Source organism: Pseudorasbora parva, chromosome 2 (genome assembly GCF_024679245.1).
Source record: "Pseudorasbora parva isolate DD20220531a chromosome 2, ASM2467924v1, whole genome shotgun sequence".
Lineage (NCBI taxonomy): Eukaryota > Metazoa > Chordata > Actinopteri > Cypriniformes > Gobionidae > Pseudorasbora > Pseudorasbora parva.
Genome location: NC_090173.1, coordinates 25,709,521 through 25,723,067, shown reverse-complemented (window position 1 = coordinate 25,723,067; position 13,547 = coordinate 25,709,521). Strand labels below are relative to the sequence as shown.

At 37.5% G+C, this 13,547-nt stretch overlaps 1 protein-coding gene across 1 annotated transcript in view; it reads right to left on the bottom strand.

Moving 5' to 3' along the window:
• Positions 1–13,547, bottom strand: part of doc2a (double C2-like domains, alpha) — a 37,751-nt gene that overhangs the window by 8,521 nt on the left and 15,683 nt on the right. Inside the window, exons 6-9 of the mRNA XM_067413313.1 lie at positions 12,982–13,108; positions 10,961–11,020; positions 3,232–3,416; positions 2,340–2,421 (exon numbers count right to left, since the gene is read on the bottom strand). Coding sequence (XP_067269414.1) covers positions 2,340–2,421; positions 3,232–3,416; positions 10,961–11,020; positions 12,982–13,108 — 454 coding nt within the window. The remainder of the gene's footprint in view (positions 1–2,339; positions 2,422–3,231; positions 3,417–10,960; positions 11,021–12,981; positions 13,109–13,547) is intronic.

Genomic DNA, 13,547 nt, shown 5'->3' with positions numbered 1-13,547 from the left:
TTGCATGATCATGTTTAGTTGGCATCTGCAGATCTTATGGCGAATTTGTGTTTACCGACAGTGGCTTCTGGAAGTATTCCTAGGCCCATTTAGTAATGTCATTGACACAATCTGGGCATGATTGAAGCAGTGTCATCTGAGGACCTGAGGACCACAGGCATCCAATAAAGGTCTTCAGCCTTGTCCCTTACACACAGAGAGATATTTCTCCAGTGTCTCTAAATAATTTGATGATGTTACACTGTAGTGTAGATGATGAGATTTGCAAAGCCTTTGCAGTCTGACGTTGAGGAACGTTGTTTTTTAAGTATTCCACAATCTTTTTATGCACTCCTTCACAGATTGGAGACCCTCTGCCCATGATTACTTCTGAGAGACTCAAATACTTTTCTTACCAGTGTTGTCTTAGAATTTTTATCCTGTTTCTAGTCCAAACATCTAGAATTTCTTGAAACAAGAAATATTTACTAGACAAGTAAAAATTATTGTCTTGTTTTGGGGGGGGGGGGGGGGGGGGGGAATAACTCTTAAAAAATTAAGAGAGTTTTTGCTTAAAATAAAAGAATCTGCCAATGGGGAAAGCAAAATAATCTTAATTCAAACAGAAAACAAGATTACCCCTTTGGCAGATTATTTTGCTTATTTTAAGCAAAAACTCTTAATGTAAGAATTTTGACTAGAAACAATCAAAAATACTAAGTAAGAAAAGCATTTTTTTGTAGTAAAGCCCTATTCAGACAGTATTTTTTTTCTCACATGGACACCCGTAAAAATATATTTGCATGCCACCTCAGTGATAAAACTTGTCCATTCGGATGGTGATTTATTCACGGATGGAGGATTGAGTTTTGTGATCCTGCGAACACTGTTCACGTGGTCAATAATACGACGTATGCTGTAAATAAAATGTCATATGCATGGAATAATAAGAATAAATGCATATTTAATTTAATAATAGGAAAATAATGTCCTAATTATTATTTATAGGTTTAAAATGTTTACACGCTTTTCTTTGTTTATTTTTTTTGGAGCATTGATGAAATATATTGCTCATGTAAATACTTGCCAGCATTTCAGTAATAAAAGTAGATCTTGAAAATGCATCTAAATTACTGCTAAGTGCAATTCTATGGTGCTCTGCAGTGGTCAAAAATGATAAATAGTGAATTTTGAAGCGATATATTCTTGAAAACGGCAATTAAATTACCACACGATCACAGTGTTTGTCAAAAAAAAAAGGGAATTCGGCTGGGGATCTTTACACGGGGGTTGGGAGAAAAACACTGATAGTCTGGATTCGGACAGCAACAAAATCACAGACTAGCCCCTGTCAATGATGAAAATACATTATGACCCCATGAGAAAAAATTACCATCCGAATATGGCTTATTATAAGACCTATATGGCTTATATATACAGACCTGATATCAATTAATTAGTTTCTGTTCTTCAAGCTGAATCAAACTTGTCTTGCTTTTCCAGCCATTTGTTGCCCCTGTAACAGGCATTAAATTTGAAATGAGCTCAAATTAGTGGATAAAAGTGTAAATGTTCTACATTTAAACATTTGATGTTATCTTTGTTCTAATGTGACTACGATATTGGCTCATGCGATTTGAAAGTCTTTTGGTTTTTATTTTATTTAAATAAATAAAAAACATCCCAAAATTCAGGTTGTAAATGGAGGCTGCTTTATAGCATCATATCCCAGGTATCCGAGTTAAATCATGCTGGGATCAAACCAGTGGACCTTCCTCTTCTGACCTCATCCCTCTCTCCTGAGTCAAAGGCAGACACACATGTTCAAACAGTTCATAAAAGTAAATTGGAACATTTTCTAAATATAATACATTGAGGAGCGATGTTGCTCCTGCCTCTTATTCCTCCCAGGAATTCTCATCACCCTCATGAACAGTTTTGATATGATGAGTTATTATGGTTTTGCTGAGAGGGCTCCCATGGAGCTGAGGGCAGGCCTGCTTTTAAGCAGATAGAGGTGTGTGAGATTGGAGTGAGCAGGAGTCTGAGCCAAGGAGTAATTATACGGCCAATCTGGTTGTGTATTACTTCTGAGTGAATGGAAACAAAACACTTAGCCTTACTGGCGACCGCCAACCACCCACATGACAGAAAGAGCGTGAGACAGACGGGAAGGAGGAGAGGGAGAAAGAGAGAAATAGGGACATGACGGAAATTAACCGTACAACATGAAAAACAAAAGTGCATCTAGTTGGAGGTCTTCTGGGAATGTGAACTGAGCAAATATATTGGACCAGACATCTCATTAACACTCAAAACACTTGACACACTCTCTGCCAGTTTATCAAATACATCCATACCTCATTGAATTCTGGGTTAAGGGTCTTTTTAATCACTGCTGTTTTGTGTTTGGATTTCTTCTTCACATCTGGCTTCAGGTATCTGGAAAAAGAAAGGCAAATAGAAGAACAAAGTGAGGGCTGTAGGAAAAGCCGGACAGTGGGAAAGCAGGAGATTAAAACAAGCGGTGCTGCTGTCGTGTGAATACGGAATGGACTCCGGACACATTCGTGCCAAGCTGTGTGCTTTTTGCCTTTTGCTGTGACATCCCACTGGCTTCCATAAAAATTTGATTTGCTTTATGTACTGCTGTTAACTCTCCCCCACCCTCCCCCAAGACACATAGTTAGAATATGGCTTTGATCCTCAGGAAAAGAGAGAATGATGTGTGTGTTTGTGAAAGGAATGGAGAGAGAGAGAGAGAGAGAGAGAGAGAGAGAGAGAGAGAGAGAGAGAGAGAGAGAGAGACTGGAGTGACTGGAAGGGACGTGAGCGTGGGTGGGGGGGACCTGTCTGTTCTTATGCCATTTTGCCTGGGGAGGAAGAACTGTTTGGGAGCGTTTATTTTAATACATGATGTGAGAAAAATAATGAGAGATTAGAAGGGGCAACAAATGAGAGAGTGAGATGCAAAGACACATCAGAGGAAAGACGTACGATGTACAGAGATTTTTTTTTTGTGCCTTATTGTACTATCTGTCTATTTTACTCTCGCTTTATTTTTTACAGTTTCTCATAATCGTTCTCCACCTCTGAGATCTGTTTGTCACCTCCCTTCCAAACTGGTGATTTTGACCGTTTTCTTTAGCCCTTTTTATTTGTTCTGCGTTTCTCATGAGGCACTGCACTGAGATCCAAAGCAAGTGTCTTTTCGCTGCATGTCTGTCTCAGTGTTTTTTGCAGAAGCCTCACATTTTCACATAGGGATCTGAGAAGCCATTGACGTCCATGGCGGCCAGATGGGCACAGCGCAGCACTCCGACAGACAAGCCCCCTCGTCCGCCCTCTCCTTCACCCTCTGCAGGCGGGGGCAGGAACTGCAGCGACAGCAACAGACGGCCCCTCTCTTCCAAACTGGTCATTTGTTCATTCTCCCACTACAAAAAAAAAGAACAAAAAAAAGAACAAATGTATTTTAGATCCAAAATTGTAATTAGATTAGGCATCTCCTGAAGGAAATACCAGTGGTTGCAAGGCAGCAAAAGAAAAATGTTTTCTGTTTTAGGTGGGCTTAGGTTCCAGGCTTAAATAATCCACATATGAAATGCCACATCACGTCTTGCTTGCTGTCGGTTACTCAAGAATCAGCACAGTCACAGGCTGCTATGTATGGATAAATATAAGAAAAGATGACAAGAGCAATGTTAGAATTCCTTAAGCAAATACATGTATGAAAAAACTAAGCGCAGACTTCAGTATGCACATATTATGATGACACCATCAATGCTGGCACACAAGTGAACTTGTGACATGTAAATCTTCATATCATGAATGCAAATTCGCACTAGCACTAGCAAGGAGCTTGACAAAGTCTATCAAGGAAAGTCTGTTTACTTGGCGGTCAAAAACTGCTTGACGAACTCACAATTAAATATCATTTCAAATCAGCAACAAAATCTGACATAAACTATCCCATAAGTGTTGTTTCTTATGCTCAAATAGCTCAAAAAAACATATTTTTCAGGCTAAAAGAGTGTGCAGTCCTAAGCACGAGTCTCAGGTTTCTATGGGAACCGGAGCATCTAACAGCAGCTGCAGTAACGCAATGACTTTACCTTTTACTTTAGAAGGCATGACTATTCATAGTCACCATATTGGGCGTTGCAGTTCCATTCATGAGTAGTGAATCGTCTTTCTATCTATAGTCTTTGGCCTTGATCTACTAAACAATAGGACACTGATGATTTTATCCTGGTATAGTTTTCTTTATATAATAATTCATTTTGTAGGAATTTTTCTGCATTTTGACAAGACAGCCATAAATGGCAGACTCCCGTAGTGTACTTACTGGACTAGGGAGCTTACATTTCTTAAAGTATACGTTTATAAGCAAGACAGCATAAAAATACTGCTGAGGTAGGCTTAGGTTTAAGGCTTAAATGATGTGCATGACTTGTTTATCAGTTACACAAGAATCAACACGCAATCACTGTCTGCAATCAAATTTGCAAGATAAAGTGTACAAAAGTACACAAACAAAAAATATATAGCTCGCCTAAGACTGAAATTATATTCAAAACAATGTTTATATGTTGTGGTTTATATGACGTGGTTCATAAGATTCGAGGTTTTATAACAAAACCTAACCAGGAATACCAATAGGTACAGCTTTGTCTATATAAAAAGTGATAGAGTAGGAGACTCGGTACATGGCATACAACCAAACCAATGACAAGGACTCCCTCTGGGTAAAATCTGAGAATGTTCATTGAGTAGAATAATTATAAACAGCTGATTAAGGCATGTCAGGATGTTAGTGTAATGTGACATCTGTGCACTATAGGCTCATTTTTAAACCATGCCAATCTGTTGTTTTGGAAATTTAAATTTAAATTATTTCCATTAATATAAGCCTAATAATGATTCTAATAAAAGATCATGTTTAATCTGTCTTAAAACATAATAATATTTAAACTCTTGTAGTATTCTGCAAATGATGACTTGTATGATTCATACTCATCCTCTACATCTCACATGCGGACAGTCATCAATCCAATTTATCATTCTCTCTTCCTGGTCTATTTAGGCTCATCTCAGCTTCAATGGCTTTCAGAGAGGGAAGCGGGAAGATCTAAGCATGGTTTCTTCAGGATTTTGAGATATGGAGACTTAATGAGACATAATTGTCTGATTTGGTGCAACGCCTGCACACACACACACACACACACACACACACACACACACACACACACACACACACACACACACACACACACACACACACACACACACACACACATTAGTAAGGCTTGAGAGAAGCTTATTTGAATGCACATTAATAATTCATGCAGAGGATGCTCAAGTGCGACTCTGAATATGTAACACTTACACCGCAAGAGCAACAATATTTACATGAAATATTCAATAAACCTTCTGTATGGATTAAACACATTCTTTTTTGTTTTACATCTGGGTCAGCAGTTATAAAGGATTGTAATGGGGAAGATCAAAGTTTAGACTGATGCAGAGATAAAGAGGAAACACAACAAAGAGCACATTTCTGTTATATAGTACAGTTTCTGTATCTCTAAATATATTAAAGTATTAAACCTTTAAAGACGCAGATGATATTAGTTTATTTTTATATTCTCTTAATATCACAATTAATTAAACAGACAGGTATACATCTGATGACTTTAGAGTTTTTAAAATTCTCATTAAATAATTTTAAGAAACATGTTGGATTTTCTCGTATCCTCAATTTTTCTTTCTTATGATCTCTTGTCCTTTGCAAAGGATAACAGCGCAAATAGTGATTTGATTAAACCCACTTAATTGTGTAGCAATAGTTAGTTTGCCATCTTTTCTGATAACCTTAAAGAAACAAGCCTTATATATGAGCTAACAAGAACTTCAGAATGATCAATATATTTTTAAGCTGACAGGATTTCACATTCATGGAAATAATTCCCTATGCATTTATGAGAAAAGTGTAATATCTTTACATATGAAAATTCACAAAGAGAGCAGTACGCATTATATTGTTCTTTTGTCCTCTGTTCCTGCCTTGCTTTGTTTTAAGCTGTCTGTGCCTGGCTGTCTCTCTTTTTTCTCTCTCATAGCCACACCCACAGTAACCAGCAAAAGAACAGGATCAATAGGGTAATCATCACAGTGTCTCGCTCTCTCTGTTTGTTTTTCTAAAAAGAGCCTTGTTATTTCTAGTTCTTTACCTTGCACTTTGAAATTCCCCTTACAGCCCTGTCTGCCACAGTGTTCGTGTGTGTGTGTGTGTGTGTGTGTTTGCTGGGGTAGCGGGTGTTTATGCCCATTAGTGAGAAGCATGCCAAGCCAAACCTGTTTGCTGGCAAGTGTGATGTTTCATTAATGTAATTGTGTGGGGATAGATACAGATAGTTGTGTGTGTGTGTGTGTGTGTGTGTGTGTGTGTGTGTGTGTGTGTGTGTGTGTGTGTGACAGAGTTGGAGTGAGTGAAATTTGCCAGACCTTCATTAATTTAACAGTGAGGAGACACATACACATAGTGGGGCAGATTGAGGGGCGACCCCTGTGTTATAAACAGACAACTCATAATGAAAGCAGCGAGGAGAGAAGCCCAGCTGCCTAATGCTCAAGAGACAGACAAAATAGCCGCACATATAATTCCCTGCCGCATGAGGTCAACTTTACTAAGAACCGCCACTTAGACATTGCGGTTAGTTGCCATTTTTGCAGTTTCCTACCCATGTATTTGTACATTAGGGCACACTTGAATCTGTAGTGTTAAGATAAATGTGCATACTTCAGGGTGCAAGAATTGATTTTGTTTCAAGTATGTGAAACAAAGTTGCATAAATATCAAATAATAGGTGTTTGGAACAATGTTTCTGTATAATCAAATAGCTCACTACAATAAAATGCAAATGCCATATAATATGATTAGATGTTTTTGTTAGAAAATCTTTGAGGCAACTGAGTCACAAATAAGCAGATGGTGGCATAGTGCTGGCTTTCCTCTGACAGTGCAAGTTTCTTTGACTAATTAAAATGCCAATGGCATTTCTGAATGGGATCAATTAATTTAGCGCGGTTTAAATGTTGTAGCATGAATTGCTTGTGCTTTTGGCTGCTGTGCTCCATAAAGTTTCAAACTAATGACCTCCATCATGCAGACTCACTAATCATAATGAGGGGGTGTATCCAGCAGGTAAACAGGTGCACAATGAGGCTGGGAACACGCGCACACACATGTATGCGCACTCGCACAGCTTTCATATTCAGATTTGCGTGATTAGCAGGCAGATGGCGTGGCACCAGTCATCAGCCTCCACCAGAATCTGTATGTGTGCCAGTCATGACACCAAATCAAGAGCTTTAAATAAATATAGTGACGGTTGAGCTATAAACTCTGTCTGACTTTGTGATCCTACCTTCGTGCCTGGAGTTTGTTATCTTGTTCCACCTTTTTTTCTTTTATTACAATTACAAATCTCCCTCTCTTTTTTTAAAATTAATCTAAAAATGAAAAGTCTGTCATCATACTCTCCCTCGTGGCTTTCCAAGCTGTGACAAGTTTAGAACACAAAAGGAAAAGCTGCTCTTTTCAATGCATGAAATTGAATGGTGACCACCTTTTTTTAAAAAAAAAAAAAACGTGCACTTGATTGTATTAAATGTGCCCTTGTAGTGTACTTCAAAGTCTTAAAATGATATAACAGATCATATAATATTAATCAAATAAAAGGCCACTTATAGCCTACTTTTATTTGCGCCTGCTGCACTCATGGTACAACAGCAAAGTTCCTTGATTCTTACACATGAATGAGAGTATAGTTCATCTGTCTAGAACATTTTCATTTTCATTTTCCGCCGGAACTATTTTACTTTTAAGGCAGAGTACAAGTTAGAAATAGCTTTAAAATATTGACCTTCTTCAATTACTGACAAAAAATGTGTTATATTATGAACCAATTTCCATGTTTGTTCCATGCAAACATAATATAAGATAATTAAACCTCACGAGGGAGCATTTGCCCCGGGACCACTAATGGTTTACACTTCAACTCCCTAATGTTCAATCCAAAACTAGACCATTGCAATCGAGGGAGACAACCAATCCACCCATACTGCTGCAGGTGGTTGATCATTTATAGCCTTTTCTCACAGCAGCTAGAATAATTAAATTTATCATTTTGATGGCGGATTGTAGCCTAATCCAGAAAGGTCCAAAACAACAGTCATCAGTTACAACTGGAGATGCACTTCGGGTTGTGGAGTGGCTACAGGAAAAAAAAAACTGAATTTCAAAGAGAACCAGTTCTAAGGAATATTTCTTTACTTTTTTGTGTTAAAAAGAACAATTTGTTTATAGGAAATTTGAATGGTAGATAATTAGAGGCTGTGAATTTCAATTAGAAAAATTGGAATCTGCAGGTAACGCTAATACACAGTAAAAATGCATAGTCACGCAAAGCTGATGTTGTTAACATTAACAATTTGAGAACAAAGTATAACAATAATAATAATTTGCACAGTTTGATGTGATATTAGCTAAGTGATCGTTAGATTTAATCAACGTTGGTAACGTGACTTATTGTAATGCCTTTTTTTCTCATTTGGCAGACTTGTTACTTTAGATGACATTTTCAGGTGAAAATTCTTATTTTGGTCATACTTCCAAGACGTAGAATCTGTGATTCCGAATTACAACACAAAAATTTGATTCATGGGCTGAAGAATCGCGCCGATGCACAACCCACGTGGGTGCAGATTAAAGGGATAGTTCAACCAAAAATTAAAATGTGATGTTCATCTTCTTAACCCCAGGGCATCCAAAATGTATGTGTGTTGTTTCTTCAGTAGAACACAAATTAAGATTTTTTTTTATCTCCAACCATTTCTTGTATAATGCACGACAATGGGGTGTTTTTCTATAGAGTAACCATGAGAGTAAAAAATACATATACATACAAATCCATATTATACCCTGCGGCTTGTGGCGACACATAGATGTCTTAAGCGATTGGTTTATGCGAGGAACCGAACAGAAATTGATATATATTTTTTTACCTCATATCAGAAGAATCTCATCCAGTATTCCCAATGCCTTTACTTCCACCGAAAAAGTTAAAAACATAAAAACAACCATATATATATATATATGATCGCGCCGTGGTTTTGACATTCACCGGTGGAAGTAATGGTGTTGGGAATATTAGATGAGATTTGTCTTCTACGAGGTAAAAAAATTACATAAATACTGCTTGGTTTCTCTCAGAAACCGATCATTTCGTGTCTTAAGACATGTCGCCACAAGCCACAGGATTTAATATGTATTTGTATGTCTGTGTGTTTTTACTCTCATAGTGACTCTCATAGAAAACACCCCACTGACATGCATTATACAAGAAATGGTTGGAGATAAAAATCTTAATTTGTGTTCTACTGAAGAAACAAACACACCCACATCTGGGACGCCCTGGGAGTAAGCAGATAAACATCACATTTTAATTTTGGGGTGAACTATCCCTTTAAAGATGATTATTTCTGTAAAGGTTTTTTTTTACTATTCCAAAGTGGTCTTTTTTTCAGGGTCAGGACCATGTTGAAGCTTTTCAGGAGTAATGATTTAGTTTCACCCTGTTCCCTAAATAAAGGTTTTGAAAGGCTTCAGGCTTACATTAAAATCCCCCTAACATCTCCTTTTGTTCTCTATAGAAGAAAGTCATATTTGGAATGCCTTGAGGGTGAGAAAATGATTTTATTTGCTCTAAAGTTATTTTATTTTTGGATGAACTGTCCCTTTAACATCATTTCATCTGGCAACCCACCCCCCCGAACCATCACTGTCTCTGTGATCCCTCTAAGCAGTTCAGCAGTTTTCCCCTGTCAGTTCTTGTTCTCTTCCTCCAGAGACCTGTGAGTATGTGGTCTGTCACTCATCTGGCACCCTCTGTCCATTCATAACCCTGTAACCTCTCGCTCCCTCTTTCTTCATCTTCTCTATCTATGCTGTCTGTGGCTTTCTCCATGTTTTTTCCCCCACATAATCACACCACTTCCTTTGAAAAATGTTATTATTCTGGTCTCCAGAAATCTCTAATGCTTTTAGGTGGGCGGCAAAGTGTTCTGCCGTCTCTGTCCTTTAAAATTGATATTTTATCAGTTTCTCAATGACAGAAATGAGAAATGAGAGTGAGGGATGAATATGAAATAAGCGGTTTGAGCAATAATCAAACAAATGAACGTGCAATCACAAGGGGTAAAAAGCAACCCTAATGTGTCTGGTGTCCATTTACATGCTTTCAGTACTGTTATGTCACCTAATTAATATTCATAAGCAGGCTGATAAGATCTATTTCCTTCTCTCTCTCCCCCCTCCCCCCATTTCCAGATTGTTTCTATGTCCCTGGTTAAATCAAAGGAAATGGATCTGAATTCTCTCTCTCTCTGGCTCACTGTTCAGCAGCTTCTGTCGTGAAATTGTCAACACTCAACAACATAAGTGCTCTACAACACCAAGTTAAATAGAACAAATTGTATCTCATCTCTCTGGGAGCCACAATGCCGTTTAGCTCATCTTATCCGTAATTTATGAATGCCACATTCGTTCTTGTTGACAGACAGAGCAGGGATTTTCTTTAAACAATGAAATGCACAGAGAGTGCATCCACATGCCAGCCCTTTCCTTAGCCGACCCCGTCCTCATCCTCCTTGTGTCCTTACTTCCGGTATTTCTCATCATGGGGCACAGAGCGTGTTGAGAACAATTTTGGATGGTAATGAAAATGCTAATCCATTTCTTCTGTCCCATTTATTATAATGTGCTCAATGTTCTTATTGAAATGCAAATGAATTTAGATCCCAATGTGAAAACATTTGAGTCGATCAGTATTATTTAAAACGTCATCGTGCTTTATCAATTGTCTTTTTCACTGAAGAAGAGGCGGAGAGAAAACTGATGGTTTTTGGGGTACAGTACCTCTCGTAAGTAACAGGAAATCCCTCGCAGTGCTGCTCCCATGGCTGTAGGAGAGGGAAGCTAGAAGACAGACAGAAATGAAGTGAGCAGAGTGACTGTATGTTTTTGTCATTTGTGTTTTGGATTGATAACAGATGTGAAAACCAAGCTCATTTTCTAATCTCGCAATAGCTGTGACTTCCTAACTAACACTGATTAAAGTAACCACAAAATAGGGAGCCATTCATAATTGAGCTAGGTCTTATCACAATTGACAAGTTACTTAATAAACATGTCCAGTCGAGGTGCAAGTTAATCAATCAATTCTAAAGTAACTTTGAATGCATTTTTTAAATCTAATTGTACAGCGCAGCATTTGGGTCGCACCCTGACCGCAAAACTGATGGAAGCAGCTACAGTGAAAAACATCTTTGGAATCTCCTCTTATTGCTGGATTCGGGTTTGCTGTGGTGTTGTGAAAGATCCCTTGAGGCAATTCCATTGGCTTTTTATGGGTACTCAAAGGTCATCTATCCAACATGACTTGAATCTTAATCTTAACGCGTCTTAATCGTTAAATTAAAGGGATAATTAAAATTACTCTATAATTTACTCACCCTCAAGCCATCCAAAAAGTTACAAAAGTACAAAAAAAGTAAATCCCCATGGCTCTAGGAGGTTAATAAATGCCGTCTGAAGGGATTTGATGGGTTTGTGAATAAGAAAAATATCCATATTAAAACAGTATACAGTAAAATGTCTAGCTTCCGCCAAACTGCCTTCCTTTCATTTACAAAGAAAGTGCAACGCCTCTTAAAGTTCAGAGCATGTCATTGTTGCACCAGTTACTCTTTTTTAGTAAACTGAATATGGAAGGCAGTTTACTGCCATTATAATGCTTGGATTAATCAGGATATTTTTTTCTTTCTTTTTTTTTTTCTTTTTCAGCTATCCTTTTATCATTAATAATGTTTAACAATGTGTTCATTTACATGTTTCATATTATCTATCACATTATATTATCAAAGCTTAAAAAGTAAAACATTTTTAAGCAAATTTAAGAAGTGAAGATTTGTTTTCCTTTCAATGCATGATTCGGAATTTACCGAGTTTCAATTCAAAGAAATTTAACAGGTAATGCATTCTAGAAAATTAAGTTTCTTTCTATCAGCAACACTAACTGGTTAAGAAAAGTTATTTTGATTAGCTAGAACAAGCGTAACCCTTAAATGCATACCTTGGGTCTTTAGCTACCCGGGACATCATTTACTACCCTCCTCCTCATTCATTTTTTTTTTAATTAGACATCAACCTTTTTAGTATTCCTCAATCAATCCATTTTAAACAATATAACAAGAACAACATTATAATTGAATGCCTGTTTTTCCACTACTTGTTTGTCAAAATTGTATAGGGTCGCTAACAACCCAAGGTGTGTCAGTTTGTACTTTTTTTCCCCTGCACAATAATTGGCCTAAATTAATCTATAATGATGAAATAAGTGCAATTCACCTTTATTCCACAAGATGGCAATGTCTGATACACAATGATGAAGTGACGTTTCACTAATAGTTACCTCAGACAGAAAAGGAAACTATATAATCCAATCTAATAATTATGGTGAAGAGGTGAAGAAGCTGTCAGTGATCAAAACATTTATTTTGAAGACGTTGAAAATGAGTTGTGAGAAAATGAGGTGGCGAATATGAGACAGATGCCGAATGTACTGGGAAATGAGCTCTGATGATATAAAACATCTGCTGAAACGGAACACTTCCAAGCTCCAAAAGGTAATGTTAGTTCTCTTGTAATTGTTATTCTAATATCAGGAGTTTTACATATTATTGCAACAGGTACAGATCCATCCGTGTTAGAGATCCGGGTCACTAAAGACCCAAATATGTAAGAATATTTGGCGAAAACAGTCATGCATTTAAAGGTTAAATTAATTCAATTTAGATCAGGCATTGATCACAATGACGTGACATTTTGATCAGGCACTGTTCACACAGACTACAAAAGTGTGTGTATGTGTGTCTTACAGGTGGCGGATGTTCTAAACAGGTGTAGAAACGTTTTGTCTGGTCTGGCTTCACACGTCGTAGGGCCACACGAGACTCTCCAATGAACTCATTATGAGTCAGTTTATCCTCATCACACACCGATAACCTGAGAAAAACAACAACAACAACAACAAAAGAAAGTGAGAGTTATTCAATTATACAGGAAGGAGAGCAAAGATAAACATTAAAGTTGTAAATGTAGTATGGGAGAAAGTGATAAAAAAAGGCTATAAAAATACCACCCGCAGAGCAGCAAGAGCTGAAAATGGCTCAGACAGAAATGTATATTTATGAATGGGATTAGGGTGATATTTCTGGCTTTGCCAGTTCGTCGGAAGTAAGCGCCTGTTTTTTTTTTTTTTTTTTTTAAAGGTTTGCTTGCGTTTTTGTGGAACCGACACTCTCCTCTGCTCCTTTACTCTCCCTTGGAGATAAACGGCTAAATGACTTCTTCTCTGACTACTGTCACCCTGTCACTGAAAAAAAGGGCAAATCTGAAAACACCAGCAGTCCCATATTGCCTGGGGATACTGTTCATTTATAAT